This window comes from Podarcis muralis, chromosome 12 (genome assembly GCF_964188315.1).
Source record: "Podarcis muralis chromosome 12, rPodMur119.hap1.1, whole genome shotgun sequence".
In the NCBI taxonomy this organism is placed as follows: domain Eukaryota; kingdom Metazoa; phylum Chordata; class Lepidosauria; order Squamata; family Lacertidae; genus Podarcis; species Podarcis muralis.
This window is the reverse complement of record NC_135666.1, coordinates 9,669,412-9,687,645: the sequence shown is the minus strand read 5'-3', so window position 1 is coordinate 9,687,645 and position 18,234 is coordinate 9,669,412. Positions and strand designations below refer to the sequence as shown.

Sequence of the window (18,234 nt, the reverse complement as noted above, 5' to 3'; positions counted from 1 at the left end):
TAGCTAAAGTGGTGCTTCAGGGTAAGAACAGTTTCAGGTTAAGAACGGACCTCCGGAACGAATTAAGTACTTAATCCAAGGTACCACTGTAAAAACACACATTCTACTCATGTAAAAAGACGCTGATTCCCGGAACATCCACAGGCCGGATTGAGAAGGTGATTGGGCTGGATCCGGCCCCTGGGCCTTAGTTTGCCTACCCATGCTTTAGGGGAAGCTCGCAAGGAGATGAATGCAAAACATTTTGCCCACCTGCAATTCCCAGAACATGTTATTCCAAGAACACAGCCATCATGGTGCGCAGCCATTCATAGCCTTGTCCTCCATGTATTTTTAGTGGCCATCCTTACACCTTGTAAGATCCACAGTTTAACATGTGAAGAAGTGGATGAAAGAGTATAAACCATTTTGGGATTGCAGAACTGAACCATGCAATCATGAGGGGAGGGGATGACCGTGCAGTGCTATTACTGAGAAGTTAGTTCCACTGAGTTAAGTGGTTTAAGTGCATACCCAGCTGCAGTTTTCAGTCATTATTTTCTTTGAGAACACAGTTCCCTGTTTTCTAAGTAGCTGTCTCTGTCCCTCTCGTTCATATGTAATGATAGGAACTATTTCAAAGTGCATGGGATCTGAAGGAAGGTCTCTGCAACACTCAGGAATATAATACAACACAAGGACAACAGACGATGCACCAATTTAGTTTACAGACATCACATTAGGTATTATTCCCTGCCTAGGAATAATTGCGCTGCAGCCCACTTCTTCGGAATGCCGAGAACCGCCATTTTGTAAAGAGCTTGCGTTCATCTTAAGATTCACCTTTCCCTGGAAGGTATACCAGTGGCGGAGCTGGACACTGAGGTCCAGCTCCGAGGGCCTTCTGGCGGTTCCCTCACTGCGAGAAGTGAAGCTACACGGAACCAGGCAGAGGGCCTTCCTGGTAGTGGCACCCGCCCTGTGGAATGCCCTCCCACCAGATGTCAAGGAACTACAGTCATACCTCGGGTTACAGACGCTCCAGATTGTGTTTTTTCGGCTTACGGACCCACCGAAACCCGGAAGTACCAGAACGGGTTACTTCAAGGTTTTGGTGGTCGCACATGTGCAGAAGTGCTAAATCATGCTTTGTGCATGCGCAGAAGCACTGAGTCGCAACCCGCACGTGCGTAGACACGCCGCTGCGGCAAACGAACGCTGCGGGTTGCAAACTTGCATCCCGCACGGATCCCATTCGCAACACGAGCATCCGCTGTATCTGAATTTTAGAAGACATCTGAAAGCCGCCCTGTTTAGAGAAGTTTTTAATGTTTGATGTTTTATCTTGTTTTTAGTATTCTGTTGGGAGCTGCCCTGAGTGGCTGGGGAAATCCAGCCAGATGGACAGAGGTATATTATTTATTATTATTATTATTATCATCATCAAACCACCACAGAGAGACTGAATACCACAAGCAACTCCAGGGCCAGCCTGCCATTCTTGTTTCCCACAGTATTTGGTAAGCAGAGGTAAGAGGTACACTGCCCCTCTCTCTGGAGGTTCTATTCAGCTATGGTGGCTTAGAATTATTGTGTTTGGACACATAATATATCCTCATCCTCGGACATGTCTCTGTACATAGATGGATACGGAATGCACACCCAGAGAAAAATCCAAGGATTAACCGAGCACCCACTCCTCCCCGTCTTTCATTTCTGGAGGTCACAGGGAAAACATTTTCGGGGTGGCAGGGTTGAGTGGAGTTCAGAAAATTTGAAAGCAAGCACGCAGTGGGCTGAGTTGAATTGGAACCGGTGAGCAACAGGGTGCGGTTAGAATACCCTGCCAAATCCAGCCTGTGTAAACACACCCAAGGAGAGGTAGATCAATCAGGATTTTTAAAAAAATAAAAAAGAGCCTCAATGAACTCTGATAATTGAAGAGAAGAGTGGATTTGATATCCCGCTTTATCACTACCCGAAGGAGTCTCAAAGCAGCTAACAATCTCCTTTTCCCTTCCTCCCCCATAACACTGTGAGGTGAGTGAAGCTGAGAGACTTCAGAAAAGTGTGACTAGCCCAGGGGTCTGCAACCTTTAAGACAAAAAGAGCCACTTGGCCCCGTTTTTGAAGGGAAAAAAACTGGGAGCCGCAAAACTCGTCATTATAAAAATAACTTTTTTGTCACTTTTTTTATTATTTCTTTGTTTGACCCCTCAGAATTACTCCTCCTCATAGAAATAAACGTTAAATTAACAAGTTACCTTTGTGTGTGTGTGTTCTTCACTCCCCTTCAAAACAGTGACCAGCGTACATGCCCCCTTTCAATGTAGCGGGCGGGCGGGCGGGCAGGTGACGTCGGGACGGTGCGTGACTAATGCACGCACCGCCCCCATGCGACGTCACAGCCAGTACAGCGCCCGCCACAGTGGGGAGTGTCGGGGCGCACAATGCGCCTCCTCCCCTCACTAGTATCCGCCCTGGAGCTGCGGCAAAGGTGTAAAAGAGCCACATGCGGCTCCGGACCCGCGGGTTGCAGACCCCTGGACTAGCCCAAGGTCACCCAGCAGCTGCATGTGGAGGAGCGGAGACGCGAACCCTGTTCCTCAGATTACGAGTCCACCGCTCTTAACCACTACACCACACTGGCTCTCCTATTGTCTCCCGCGGGCAGCCTCCCAGATGCAAACTCGTGACACGTCAACTAGGAAATGCAGCAGAACTGTTCTCTAACTCAATTTGCCCCAATGAAACTAAGGCACTTTTATTTTGACTTGCCACATTATTTGGAGAGAATCGTTCCCTCTGTTGGTGATGTTCAGCCTGTGTCTGCTTAAGCATGCGTGCCAAAATGGCACCGCGCGCACAAGGAAGGCAGGCTTGTGGGCACCCCAAAGTTTGCAGAAGTACCAAAGAGAGGACTAACCTTAAAAACAAAAGGCCTGATGGGGGCTAAGCATATTCCATCACAACAAAATGCTGGTTGTTAGACAGAGGGAGAAGAAACAGAGCAATTCCTGAACAGCAGCATTCCAGAATGTGCCTTTTTGTTGTACAACCCACTTGTTTTCCTTATAATATCCACAATCTATCTTCTCTGAAAATGCCCTTATTCCTATCGAGCTATTGTCAATATTGATATCTGGGCTAGAACTCATGGAAATGTTTGGCACAGCATGGGACACATCTATGAGATCTCTTTTTGTGCTTTTGTAATAGTAGAAGACTATTGGGACGCAGGTGGCGCTGTGGGTAAAAGCCTCAGCGCCTAGGGCTTGCCGATCGAAAGGTCGGCGGTTCGAATCCCCGCAGCGGGGTGCGCTCCCGTTGCTCGGTCCCAGCGCCTGCCAACCTAGCAGTACGAAAGCACCCCCGGGTGCAAGTAGATAAATAGGGACCGCTTACCAGCGGGAAGGTAAACGGCATTCCGTGTGCTGCGCTGGCTCGCCAGATGCAGCTTTGTCACGCTGGCCACGTGACCCGGAAGTGTCTGCGGACAGCGCTGGCCCCCGGCCTCTAGAGTGAGATGGGCGCACAACCCTAGAGTCTGTCAAGACTGGCCCGTACGGGCAGGGGTACCTTTACCTTTAATAGTAGAAGACTGGCTAACCCCTGGTCCTCCACTCAGCGCTCGTACACTCATTCCTCCCCTCGCAAGATCCAGTTAGTTAGTTACTTCCTGGCTTGCAGCAAACCTGGATGGCCATCCGTCAGGCATGCTTCAGTTGAGATTCCTGCATCGCAGGGGATTGGACCAGATCACCCTCTTGCTTCCCTTCAACTCTATGATTCCATAAACTATGGCTTGTACTTCCCCTGCAAACCATTGCTTGAGCGCTAGTTTTGCAGAACAAGCACAAGCCATAGTTTGCTGGTTCAGATGGAATGGCGAATTATGGTTTGTTGCAAACCAGGAATTAACCAATTAAGCAGAGTATGTGGGGGGAGCATGGAGAGCCAAGACTCAAACATGTAACACCAAACCATGGTGTGCCGTTAATTCTGATTGACTGTTGTTGTTTAGTCGTGTCCGACTCTTCGTGACCCCATGAACCAGAGCACGCCAGGCACCCGTCCTCCACTGCCTCCCGCAGTTTGGTCAAACTCATGCTGGTAACTTCGAGAACACTGTCCAACCATCTTGTCCTCTGTCGTCCCCTTCTCCTTGTGCCCTCCATCTTTCCCAACATCAGGGTCTTTTAGGGAGTCTTCTCTTCTCATGAGGTGGCCAAAGTACTGCAGTCTCAGCTTCACAATCTGTCCTTCCAGTGAGCAACTCAGGGCTGATTGACTGTACCATCTACCAATGAAGCACTAAGGAGTATTCAATATATGTAGCATTCATCCCACCCCCTACTTGGCCTATGGGGAAGAAGTCCTCACCACTGCTGGTAGATTAATGGAGAAGACCTAAAGGTCACACTTCTGCCATGGACTCATTCGATGAGCTCGGGGGTGGGGCTGCTTCCTGGAAGCCTCAACACCCCCATGTGTACAATGGAAGCAATTGCAACTTACTTTTCAGAATTCTGGCAAGCAATTCTTAAGCTGTGGCACACAGTGGTCCAGATTGCAAACATGGATGGGGGGGAAGGAACAAATTATGGATGGACGAGCCAGTTCTAGGTCTGTGCCAATTTCACACGCACTGTCCTACATCTGTCCTGTCCTATGGGCTTGCATTTTGGCTGTATGCATTCCTCGCAAAATACACATTTTGCGCTTCCCTCCAAATTATGTACGTTAACGCTTTTCCACACAGCTCCCCACCTCCTTTAAAATAAAATGTCTGAAAATGCATTTTTTAAAAAAACTGAAACCACATTGCAAAGTTCAGATAAGTGAGCAATCTGACTGATAACTGAATTACAGTCCACATAGGTCAGGGACTGTGAATCGGGCCATGTCGCTTTAAAACGTGGCCTCGCTCTTCTGTCACCAGACAGGATGAGTGCATTTGTGAGCGTGGAGAATGGGTTGTGTCAGATAACCACTAGTCTTTCTGCCTTTCCATGAGGACTGCAAAACACTCTGTAAAACAAAGTGTGATATCTAAAAAGGACGAGTATCCCTGTGCTGATTAGCACTGTCAGACAGCAATTCCACAAATTAAGGCCTGCTATGCAAAGAATGCAAATGACCATTGCAAACATATTGCAGTGCAAACATATTGTTTGAATTGTAGGGGTTCCTTCCTATCCACAGCTTCGCAGGCAGGCAGATTATTGGGAAACTCGACGGACCCAAAGAGCAGAAAATCCCAACATGCTTTTAAAAGTGCTAGGGCAAGGTTTAGGAAGCAGAAAGCCTGAAAGAAAACAGAGACCACAGTTTCAACCCACTTCCCCCACTGGCCATTATAAAATGTTGAGAAGTGCTGTGGCACCCAGATTCAGGCAGTGCTTTGATTAAAGGAGGAGTTTGGATTTGATATCCGGCTTTATCACTACCCGAAGGAGTCTCAAAGCGGCTAACATTCTCCTTTCCCTTCCTCCCCCACAACAAACACTCTGTGAGGTGAGTGGGGCTGAGAGACTTCAGAGAAGTGTGACTGGCCCAAGGTCCCCCAGCAGCTGCATGTGGAGGAGCGGGGAAGCGAACCTGGTTCACCAGATTACGAGTCTACCGCTCTTAACCACTACACCACACTGGCTCTGGATTGGATTGGCAGGCTCTTGGTCCAATTCTAGGCATGCAGTTGGGGTGAGGGCGGGATCAAACACACCTTGGCAGCTGCCTAAGATCCTCCAGGAATGCCCACCTCAAACTTAAACCCCTCCTTAGGAATGCCCCCCACATACACTTAAAATAATTCTCCACCCCACAGCAAATGGCAGAGGCAGTGACAGTTGCGGAATCTGATTATCCTTCTGTACAATAGAAGGTTTAAGTTGTGGATCTTGGGAGACCAGTGATCCATCTCTATTTTAAGGCACTAGGAACTCAGGCTTGTCAGAAACACGATACTGGGGAAGGGGGGGCGTTAGTCCATTTGTTGGTTTGTGCTAGTAAAAAGAAAGGTTGCTGTTGAGTTGTCAGAAAGAGAGGGCGCTGAACACTTTGCAGAAGATCACCGCCATTTTGTGCGCCTCAGCTGTTGAAAGCTTTCTCCCTCTCATGTTCATTCTTTCTCAATTCCCCTCTTTCGCAAGGAGGAAATCAGCTGAAATCAGGAAACGTAGGCCCAAAACCTCAGGAGCAGCTGCAGTTCTCAGTACTTTCTAGCCCTCCTTTTTTAAAACGGACTGGCTTCCGGGGTTGTTTCGGAGACTCGGTGAGGCAAGGGTTTAGCACAAGTCGGTTTCGTGGCAAAGGCTAAGAAAGACTTAGGCCCACCCCCCCAAACTTCTCTTCCTCAAGACGCAGTTCAAGTCACGACGCAAGACACTCGGCCTCCCGGCTTTGCCTCATGGGACCAACAGGGACTTGGCCAGCCGCATCCAGAACCATTTCTTGGTGCAGGGGTTGGTGTAGTCGCAAACCGTGATGAACCTGAGGATGCTCGGGAACTCCTTCTTCATGCTTTTGCACTTAACTGGAATGAGGCACTTGCGGCGAGCTCCTGAAAGAGGAAGCCGACATGGGAATGTGACATAACAAGAGATGGCCTGAGGACCTTCTTCCTCGCTCTTTCGCAGAGAGGCAGGAAACAGCTGCCCCCACTTTCCTTTCCGAGCTCCGACGAGGCTCTGCGTCAGAGCCGAGTCAAAATTTCTCAGAAAACCTTTTTCTGAGAATTTCCCTTTTACCCCTTCCTCTACATCCCCCCGTAAGGGATGCAGGTGGCGCTGTGGGTTAAGCCACAGAGCCTAGGACTTGCCGATCAGAAGGTCGGCGGTTTGAATCCCCTCGACGGGGTGAGCTCCGGTTGCTCGGCCCCTGCTCCTGCCAACTTAGCAGTTTGAAAGCACGTCAAAGTGCAAGTAGATAAATAGGTACCGCTCCGGAGGGAAGGTAAACGGCGTTTCCGTGCGCTGCTCTGGTTCGCCAGAAGCGGCTTAGTCATGTTGGCCACATGACCCGGAAGCTGTACGCCGGCTCCCTCAGCCAATAAAGTGAGATGAGCGCGCAACCCCAGAGTCGGTCACGACTGGACCTAATGGTCAGGGGTCCCTTTACCTTTACTCCATCCCCCATACACACACACACAGGCTCCAGGGTGCCTCACAGGAAGCACATCATAAATTTAACAAATAAGTAGCAACAATATGGATCAGGTAGGCCATGCAGGTGTTTACCTGGGGAGAGGCTGAGGGCAAACTTGGTCTGGAAGTCACAGGCTTCGCTATCAAGGTAGTCATCCGAAATCACTACCACCATTTTCCGGCACCTGAAGTTTTAAAAAAAAACCACAGAACAGAGAAAACACGTTTGTGAAAAGTGAGCGGACAACCGAGAGGATGAAGCCTAGGCAACTGGAAGTGTTTTAACCAACAGGGAACGGGGCGTTTTCGGAGCTCTAGATACGGCCTAGTGCGGTGGTCCTCAAAGGAGAGAATGGCAAGAATGGCGGGAAGATTCAAGGACAATCAATACTCTGTTTTGAGAATGACTCCTGTTCTTCTGTAGCTGCGTTGTTTTATACTTCCTGGATGTCCCGTGATCACATTATAAAGCGGTTGTGTTGTATGTTTTAAATCAAGTTGTTGTTGTTTTTGTTTACCAGTGTATTTCTTATTGATAAAATATTCGGTGCGGCGCAAGCAAACTTTTATTCTGAAAGTGTGGCCCAAAGAAAAAAGATTAAGGACCTCTGGCCTAGTGGGTAACGGGGTGCCTGGAAGATTGTGTGGGTCAAAGGCCACAAGGCACTCCATTTCCTCCCCGCCATATGCACATACAGTGGTACCTCAGGTTAAGTACTTAATTCGTTTTGGAGGTCCATGCTTAACCTGAAACTGTTCTTAACCTGAAGCACCACTTTAGCTAATGGGGCCTCCCGCTGCTGCCGCGCTGCTGGAGCACGATTTCTGTTCTCATCCTGAAGCAAAGTTCTTTACCTGAAGCACTATTTCTGGGTTAGCGGAGTCTGTAACCTGAAGCGTATGTAACCTGAGGTACCACTGTATTCTCTTAAGTCGATGCACACCTGCCTTCCCTTTCTGCATCTGCCTAGTCCCAATACTTTAAAGTGGCAAGAAACATCTTAATATAGCCCCAAAACTGAATCCAACCCAAACTACAGAGCAGAGCCTGACTTTGCTAATTTTGACTGTAGAGTATTTGAGACTCTCCTCTTCTTCTTCTCCTCTGTGTCCATATGCAAAGGTAGATAGGGATCCCAAATCTCTGGCTTACTGTTACACAGTCTTAGGAAAAGCTGCTCCCTCTGGCTGTCTCTATCTTAAACACCACTGGGCTTTGAAGACCATTCATTCATTTAAAAATGCACAGACCACATTCTCCCGATATCTAGGTGGCGCCTGGGAATGGCATACAGTAAGGAATCAATTGCTGTAAATTGCAGGTGTGTGTGTGTGTGTGTGTGTGCGCTGTTGTGCTCAGGCCCTGCTTGTGAGCTTGCCATAGGAAGACTTCTAAATGGAGATCTTCATTCCACTTGGTATTTCTATTGGATTTCAATGGTTTTATGTTCCACCCGCACTGCTGGCTGACTTGCCTGCCTGCCCTTTTGTCGTCATGCTGGAGTTGCTACTGCCACCAACAGGCAGCCATGTGAACTGCAGCATGACAACAGACTTACAATTTATTTTATATATGACACATGCAGGTGGTGGGGTTTTTTTTGTTTTTTTGTTTAATGTAACCGTTTTACTTAACTTATAACCTAAATTGCTTTGGGATGCCTCACTGGAAGCAATTCATAAACAAAATAAATAAATAACAGGCATCCGGTTGGCCGCTGTGAGAATAGGATGCTGGAGTGAATTAGATAATGATAAAATCCATTAAATTACAACCTTTTCAGCACCGATTTAATTCTCAGTTTTTTCTGGGCTGTTCTATGCTGCCAATTCCTTTTTTATCACTGCTATTTTTACTTGGTAGTGTTTTATTTCTTTTTATTCAACAAAACTTAGACCACTTGATCAAAAAGAAATGAAAACTCTAGGCGATTCACATAAAATAGCACAAAACATCAATAAAAAAAAATCAAACTTTAGAAACAAGTAGGTATATTAAAAATAAACTGTGAAAATGCCCTCGGCAGCCAGTGTGGTGTAGTGGTTACAGTGTCAGTCTAGGACCTGGGAGACCATGGTTCGAATCCCCACTCTGTCATGAAGTATACTTGGTAACCTTGGGCTACTCACTGCCTAACCTAACTCACAGCAATAGATTCTCTCTGCCTGCTACTTGTTGGGATTAACTGAGGGAGAGAAACATGTGAGCCACTTTGAGCTCCTTGGAGGGAAAGGTGGGCTATAAATTATATTATGAATGAATGAATGAATGAATAAAGGAAGTGTTCCTAAAAGTTCCTAAAGCAAATAAATATTACAGCCACTTTTCCCCAGCCTTAAAATAATACGAAAGGAATGCAATACGTTTTTAAAAACTAGGCTTGTTCACTAATTCCTAGTTACAATGGTGCCTCGCAAGACGAAAAGAATCCGTTCCGCGATTCTCTTCGTCTAGCGGTTTTTTCGTCTTGCGAAGCAACCCTATTAGCGGCTAAGCGGATTAGCGCTATTAGCGGTTTAGCGGCTATTAAAGGCTTAGCGGCTTAGAAAAAAAGGGGGGAAGCGGGGGAAAAATCGCAATACTAGCAAGACATTTCGTCTTGCGAAGCAAGCACATAGGGAAAATCGTCTTGCGAAGCAACTCAGAAACGGAAAACCCTTTCGTCTAGCGGGTTTTCCGTCTTGCGAGGCATTCGTCTTGCGGGGCACCACTGTATTCTAGATTGCTTAGAATAAAGGTATTTACTGGCTGATTGTTGATCACTGTTCCAACAGGTTATTGGAAAAACGCAGCAAGTTTTGGAAGGTCTCAGTTGTTTCAGAATGAATTGAACAAGCAGTTGTATTGGGAGTTGCATTCTTTTAAATAATTTTATTTAATGGGGGGGGGGGATATTCGTGGGCAGGAAGCTGAATCTACTGTTAGAGCAGATCCACTAAAATCCATGGGCATGACTACTTCTATTGATTTCGCTGAGTCTACTCTTGGTTTTTTATGCTTTATTGGTTAAAAACTTTGTAACAGAAATGTTCAATAGATGTTGAAAGCAAAGCAGAAAAACAAAAATAAACATTCATTCCTTAACTGATTCTTGCTTTGTACATCCATTTGTAATGAAATTTAACATCTTCCCATTGTGTTCCCGGATTAAATTCCTTAAATACGCACTCTAACTTTGTTTCCTCCATGTGATTTAACTTACGATAAATTTTGTTTTATAAAATTACCCTATTTGCACACAGAAGTTCAATCAAAACCTGACAACAGATTGGTATTTTTGACAATGTTCTTTTACATATGTCCCAGTCTGATAAATTTGCTCGTAACCTTGCTGATAGTCTCGCCAATTCGACATACTCTCTTATTTTATTTTGTCAGTCTGATTTAGATGGGATCTCCTCTCCCTTCCAGCCTTTGGCGATTAGAATCCTGGCAGCAACTGTACACATACATAAAGACTCTCCTGAACTTTTGGGAGATTTTGTGGCCTATAATTCCTAGCAGGAAGGCTTCAGAGCTTTTTTAGGGAAAGAGCATTTGAACATTTTCTTAAGCTCGTTATAAATTAAGAGTCTACTTCTGAGTAGAACTTAGCTGGGAACAAACCCAGAGAGCTGCGGGAAGCACGGTGGATATTTCCATTGCTGCCCACCTGGGTGCATATTCCTCAACTCACCGCGTCTCTATAAGTTCGCTGGTGATGGACCAGACACACGTTCCGGGGAGGACATCCCGGTCAAACACACAGAGCTTCAGCTTGTGCTCTGTCTGTTCCAGCTCTTGGATCATCTCTTGCACAAAGTGAAGGTCGTTCGGGCAGTAACAGATGAAGGCATCAAACATCTCTACTGTTTGTCCTGAATTAAAACAACGAAAACAACACTAGATGAGATTATGCATTCATTCATGCCAACTCTCAAGAGACTGCTATCTACCGTATTTTTCGCTCTATAAGACGCACCAGACCACAAGACGCACCTAGTTTTTGGAGGAGGAAAACAAGAAAAAATATATTCTGAATCTCGGAAGCCAGAACAGTAAGAGGGATCGCTACGCAGTGAGGGAGTGGGGGAAGGTACAGAGGGCAGCTTACCCGCGCGCAGCCTCTTCCGGGCAGGGGGAGCCTTCTTCCTGCTGCCCGGGAGAGGCTTCAGCAGCTATCCCAGAAGCCAGAACAGCAAGAGGCTATCCCAGAAGCCAGATCCCTCTCGCTGTTCTGGCTTTTGAGATTCAGAATTTTTTCCTCTTGTTTCCTCCCTCCCAAACTAGGTGTGTCTTATCATCAGGTGCGTCCTATAGAGCGAAACACAGTACACGTAGCTCAAAATCCATTTAACACATTGCTCGACAGAGCACCCTCCTCCAGGAAGAATTCTAGACAGGCCAATGAGCTATGCAGGCGCCTCCATGGGCGGTAACGCCGAGGTCAAAGAAAAACTTGCTTGCACATGTCTTCCCTCTTAGTTTAGCTGCACGTTTATCACCGTGTTGCTGTGCTCAAGGGTTACACTGGTTTCCCAAAACGCAGCATTTTAATTCTTTCTTTTTTCAAGAGTGTTATTAATTTCCCAATAATAATCATTAGCTACCATGATATATATATATATTTAAAAAGAGTGTGATAGATTGTGCTCATTTTACCTGGTGCTTTTCTCTTTGTTTCTTTTTAAAATATTTTTTTAAAAAAGATTTTCTCTGTTTGCAAAAGTATGCACATCCGTCTCTTTTTTTCAGGTTATAAAGTCTTTTCTGCAGGTCAGTTACGTTTAACACGTTAGCGTTGTATACGGCGTTTTACCTGGTGCTTTTGAACAGCTGCACAGCAAGCAAATTCAACAGGTGCGCTTCAAAGAGGTGCAATGCCGGGAGCTTTATCTGTTGAATTTCTGCCTGTGCTGCAAAACCGTTAAAGGTTCAGGAGCCCTGCCAGAAAATTAAGCGCCCAGCAACCCTAGCCACAAAAGGTGGGAAAGTTATCTCATGTGATGGCCTGGGAATCTGATTCAGAGGCTGAACCGGAGGAATCCCAGCCTGCACAGGAGTCCCCGCCTCCAGGGCCGGCTGAACTGGGGCAGGGCCTTGATTCTGAGGCGCCTGCACCTGTGCCGGATCCTCGGGAGCAGACACCAGGTGAATCCACTCTGGCTCCTGAGGGGGTTGAGGACCCATTGCCTACAGGTGCGCCTCTCCCAGCCCTGTCAGGGGAAGGCGAGTCTCCCCCTGGGTCCAGTAACCCTCCAGCCTCTCCTGAGCTGCAGAGGCTCAGGGCAGAGAGGCGGAGGGAACTGGTTTCTCCCAGGAGGAGTGCTCGCCTTAAGGCCAGGAGAGGCGGGTCTCCTGGGGGCCGGGACCGCCCCTGGCCTCAGAGAAGATAAAGGCCAGTCAGCCTGGTCCCAGGTTGCGGGAGCAACGTTGTTGAAGTGCTGTTTCGGCCAGCACCCAGTCCTGTTCCCCCAGAGTCCCTGTCCTTGCCCGGCTCCTCGCTTCGGACCCCGCTTCGCCCGTGGAGGACTGTCTGCCGCCCCTCAACTCAGGTCCTGGACCTCACCCCACGGTAACCTCCCCCCGGGACCAGCACATCTCATTTCCTCTTCCTTTCAGTGTCTGCATAAACACTGTTCGCTCTCACCCATCTTTTCCGAATCAAATAATCTTATAGTCTTTTCCTTTTCTTTTACCAAGGGGGTCATCTTGCGTAGTGATGCCCTGCAGTTCAGATGACCGTGCGATGCTGCTGTCCACTGCCGGGACCTGAACGGGCCTCTCCGCCTCCTCCTGCTGTTTCCTCCGCAGGTACTTCTTGCAATCTTCTTCTGCAAAGAGTCACAGAACAATAATAATAATAATAATAAGGCCTGTTTCTGGGTATGCTTCGTTTGCGGTTCGGGGCCTGTCCGCACGACAGCCTCCTCTGCTCAGTGCTAAACCACAAACACAGGACACATGGGCTAGACTAGAGGGAGCAGGGGGAGGAGGTTAAATCTCTCTTCCTGGGCCAATACCCTAAAGCCAATGATGGGGACTCACAAGCCCAAACTGACCCTGAATCAGCTCAATCTCTACACCCGTTAAATTGGCAAAAATGTATAAGGTAAACAATAAATGCTGGAAATGCTGGGGACGCGGGTGGCGCTGTGGGTAAAAGCCTCAGCGCCTAGGGCTTGCCGATCGAAAGGTCGGCGGTTCGAATCCCCGCGGCGGGGTGCGCTCCCGTTGTTCGGTCCCAGCGCCTGCCAACCTAGCAGTTCGAAAGCACCCCCGGGTGCAAGTAGATAAATAGGGACCGCTTACTGGCGGGAAGGTAAACGGTGTTTCCGTGTGCGGCTCTGGCTCGCCAGATGCAGTGATGTCACGCTGGCCACGTGACCTCTTGAGTGAGATGGGCGCACAACCCTAGAGTCTGTCAAGACTGGCCCGTATGGGCAGGGGTACCTTTACCTTTACCTTAAATGCTGGAAATGTAAAGAAAAAGAAGGAACATTTAACCATATGTGGTGGGAATGTAAAAAGGTGAAAAACTTCTGGGAAATGATATACAATGAGATGAAAAAAATGTTGAAATATACATTTATTAAAACAGCAGAAGCTTTTTTATTGGGCATTGTAGGGGATGATATAAATAGAAATGATTGTAAGCTGTTTTTATACGCAATGACGGCAGCAAGAATATTACTGGCACAAAAACGGAAGCAAGAAGAATTACCAACGAAAGAAGATTGGAGGATGAAATTGATGGACTATGCAGAATTAGATAAACTAACGGGAAGAAAACCAGCGGGACCCGAGATTCACAGAAGATTGGCGTAAATTTACGGACTATCTGAAAAGTAATTGTGATTTTGTAGGTTTGCAGGAAGTTTTGTGAGGTGAATAATTTGAATTATTGCATAATTGGATGAAAAGGACGATGTTAGTTAAGATAATTAAAGGCAATATGAATTTAAGAAATGCAGAAGAAATCATAAAAATGGGGGCTCATCAGAGGTGCTGATGGAAGTCCAAAAATTGTATAAGATGTGAAATTTGGTGGTATGAATGACAATTAATATGTTTTAAAATGAATAAAAATTATTTTTTTTTATAAAAAAAGAATCAGCTCAACCTCATGCAACTAGCATGCAGAGGTCAGGTGAGTATTGTATGATAGTGGAGCCTCCATGTCCTGGGGCAGTATATCTCAGATTTGCAAGATCTTGGGGGACGGCAATGGAGAGGGTGCAGATCTCCACCTGCTCTGGTTGGGAACTTTATTGTAGCAAACACTAGGCTGCCACTGGGGACAGACAAGAGGGGTTTGGATTTGTTAGGCGCTGGGGAACACTGGGGCAAGGATAAGGAGCCTGGGCTCCCAGGTGTTATTGAACTGCATCTTCCACTATCCCTGAGCATTGGCCATGCTGGTTGGGACTGATGGGAAACCAGGGTGGATAAAAATCAATGATTTAAAAAATAATAATTTTTTAAAATTTAAATCAGATTCTTTTAAAATTTAAATTGGATTTTTAAAATAAAGAGAGCGTGCTCACTTATGGCTTATGTGCGTGGTACGGAAGCTGTACTACCCAGGACGGGATGGGGTTGTGCAGAGTTGTTAAGGCAGCAGAGAGCATTGTTGGCTGCCCACTCTCCACCTTAGAGCAGATTTATGCCACAAGGTGCCATAGGAAGGCACTGGACATAGTAAAAGATCCATCGCATCCTGGTCACTGTCTCTTCGAGCTCCTGCCGTCGGGACGGAGATACAGGACGATGAAGACAAGAACAAGCCGTCTTAAGAACAGCTTCTTCTCCAGAGCGATCTCAGCCCTGAATGGGAAGCCTGGACTTTGAAAGTCATCTAATCTTCCTTGCTGTATTATACTGTATTGTTTAATTAGTGTTTTTATGGAGCAGTCAAGTAATTTCGTTGTCCCCGAGAGGGGGCAATGACAATAAAGATATTATTATTATTATTATTATTATTATTATTATTATTATTATTATTATTATTTATTATTATTATTAAAATGCTTTTGGAGGAAAAAGTCTTTCTATTGAAGTTACATTATAGTCCAAAGACTATTCATTTGGAAATAAGGATTTGTTTTAAGTTTTTCATGTGTACTAATACTCAGTCTAAGTTTTTTTTTTAATTGTTTAACTACATCAGTTAACAAACATGGATACATATGCTATGTTATTGTCTTAGTTAAATAAATTGTTTAAATAATAAAATTGATTCATTTTCTCCTTTCAATAAAGTACAGCATAAAAGTTGTCCACATATAAACAGTTAACTTATTAAACCTCACAATGATTTCATAATTATCTGTAGAAACTACTCTGAAAATTTATTATTCCAAAAATGAAACCTTCATTTGGTTGTAAATATTAAGATTATACCAACAAGAATGAGTCTTTCTGTTAAAAAAATGATTTAAATCAAGTCTTACTGACTAGTGATTTAAATTGATTCATTTTAAATCAAATCTACCCTGTGGGAAACAGTGCAACAGCATCTAAAAATGCAGATTGAGGATTGCAGGAGCAAGCACAACCTACAGCAATGCAAGAGAGGCAGTGTGGTGCAGTGGTTAGAGTGCTGGATTAGGACCCTGGAGACCCGGGTTCAAATTCCCACCGGGGAATCAAGTTCGCTGGGTGACCTTGCGCCAGTCACAGTCGTCTTTCGGCCTAACCTACCCCACAGGGTTGCTGTTGGGACTGAAAGAGGAGGGGCAGAGCCCAGAAGGGGCAGAATCGTGTATGCCAGCTTGAGGTCCCTGGGAGAAAAAGGCAGGCTATAAATGCAGCAAACAAAACACAAAATGACGCCAAGCTTTAGATTTTGTTGCTGCTTCAAATATCAGTCTCTAGTTTGGGCTCTCATTCGTTGGTGATGCTGTTGTGTTTTTTGTAAGGATGGACAAAGGGTACGCCATCGCCGGGGAGAGGCACTCAGGAATGCAGCTGTAAAAAGGTAAAGGGACCCCTGACCACTAGGTCCAGTCGTGGCCGACTCTGGGGTTGCAGCGCTCATCTCGCTTTATTGGCCGAGGGAGCCGGCGTCCAGCTTCTGGGTCATGTGGCCAGCATGACTAAGCCGCTTCTGGCGAACCAGACCAGCGCACGGAAATGCCGTTTACCTTCCCGCCAGAGCGTACCTATTTATCTACTTGCACTTTGACGTGCTTTCGAACTGCCAGTTTGGCAGGAGCAGGGACCCTCCAGCTGTACAGCTCCCTAAACACTCTTCAGCTACAGAAAGAAAGAAAGAAAGAAAGAAAGAAAGAAAGAAAGAAAGAAAGAAAGAAAGAAAGACTTGTTTTCTCTTGTTGGAGCAAGCTTGTTTTCTTCTGGTAGGACTGGAACCAATGGATTCAACTTACAGTGGTACCTCGGGTTAAGAACTTTATTCGTTCCGGGGGTCCGTTCTTAACCTGAAACTGTTCTTAAACTGAGGTACCACTTTAGCTAATGGGGCCGCCTGCTGCCGCCACACGATTTCTGTTCTCATCCTGAAGCAAAGGTCTTAACCCGAGGTACTATTTCTGGTTTAGTGGAGTCTGTAACCTGAAGCGTCTGTAACCCGAGGTACCACTGTACAGTGGTACCTCGGGTTAAGTACTTAATTCATTCTGGAGGTCCATTCTTAACCTGAAGCATCACTTTAGCTAATGGGGCCTCCCGCTGCCGCCGCACCACCGGAGCACGATTTCTGTTCTCCTCCTGAAGCAAAGTTCTTAACCCGAGGTACTATTCCTGGGTTAGCGGAGTCTGTAACCTGAAGCGTCTGTAACCTGAGGTGCCACTGTACAAGAAAAGAGATTCGGGCTAAACATCACAAGGAACTTTCTGATGCTAAGGGCAGAGAGCTCAAACACCCACTGAAAGGTCTTCCAGTAAGAGCTGTTGGGAGTGGACTCTCCTTTAACGGAGGTTTAGAAGCAGAGGCTGGATGGCCATCTGTCAATAGTTGGGATTCCTGCACTGCAGTGGGTTGGACTAGATGACCCTGGGTGCCCCTTCCAACCTTATAATTATATGATCCTATGAAGTGTTTTTAAGTTAAAGCAAACAAACAGAAGCAACAGCATTGCAGTAACACACCCGGAACCAAAACAGCTTCAAAGAAGAGTGCTAAACAACGAGGAAGCGTCAAGAAGGAAACAAAACCAAGAAGTTAGGAAGCGGGAGGAAGAATATCGGTAGCCATTTCCTCTATCTCTCCGGGAAACTGCTCCCTGACAGGCAGAAATCCAACCGGTGACGCCCCGAGGATGGGCGCAAAGCCTCCTCTGTTGGGAACTGGGTATTGGGGCGCAACAGAAAGAAGAGGCCGTGCGTAAAACAGGGCGCTCATTCTGGAGAGGTCGTGCGTAAAACAGGGCGCCGGGAGAGAGAGGTGTGTTCCCTTGGATTGGGGCGGAGGGGGCATCGACGGGATGGGACGGGGGCGAGAATCAGGGGCGTCCCCGGGCCCTGTTTGCTCACCGATGCTGGTCCCCAGGTCAGCCAGGACATCTCGGCGGCCTAGGTGGCGCAGCAGCCCCAGGAGGCGGCCCACGGTGGCGCCGCCGGGGCAGCGCTTCTGCCAGTCGGCCAAGAGGCTCTCGGTGGGGTCGGCCTTGCCTTCGAAGTGCTTGATCTCCAGGTAGTCGTAGCCCAGCTCCTCGGCCAGCGCCGTCCAGTCGGAGGCCACCGGGGCGCGCGGGTTGAGGAAGAGCCCCAGGCGGCGGCGCACCGAGTAGTTGAGCGCCACCAGCGGCACCGAGTCTTCTTCCGACGGGGAGGACGGAGACGCGCCAGCGGCGCCAACAGCAGCGACCTCCGCCATCGCGCGCCTGGGCTCTCTCGAGCCTCGCCGCCTTCCCTTTCCTGCCCCCGCGGCCGCTTTCGCAACTTCCCCGACGGGGCGGAGCAGGAGGAGGAGATGATGAGCCTCCAAACCGGTTTCGCTTTTGGTGCCGGCTCAGCTGCGGGAGGCATCCTTCCAGCACCTTGGAAGATTCAGAATAGATGCGTCTAGTGGTTAAAGCTATGGGACGCGCGCTCCCACGAGAGGCAGGGATGTCCACGCCAAGCTAGACGGCTCTAAAATTGTTGTTATTAGTTATTAAAATTTGAGTA

The 18,234-nt window shown here is 47.3% G+C and overlaps 1 protein-coding gene across 1 annotated transcript; it reads right to left on the bottom strand.

Annotated features, from left to right (window-relative positions):
• Positions 1–5,245: 5,245 nt before the first annotated feature.
• MYD88 (MYD88 innate immune signal transduction adaptor) lies at positions 5,246–18,008 on the bottom strand. Its single transcript, XM_028750911.2, has 5 exons — positions 17,599–18,008; positions 12,804–12,938; positions 10,802–10,982; positions 7,218–7,309; positions 5,246–6,541 (listed from the first exon to the last, which is right to left on the bottom strand). The coding sequence occupies exons 1-5, from the start codon at positions 17,939–17,941 to the stop codon at positions 6,387–6,389; spliced, it is 906 nt and encodes a 301-aa protein (XP_028606744.2). The 5' UTR covers positions 17,942–18,008; the 3' UTR covers positions 5,246–6,386.
• Positions 18,009–18,234: the final 226 nt, after the last annotated feature.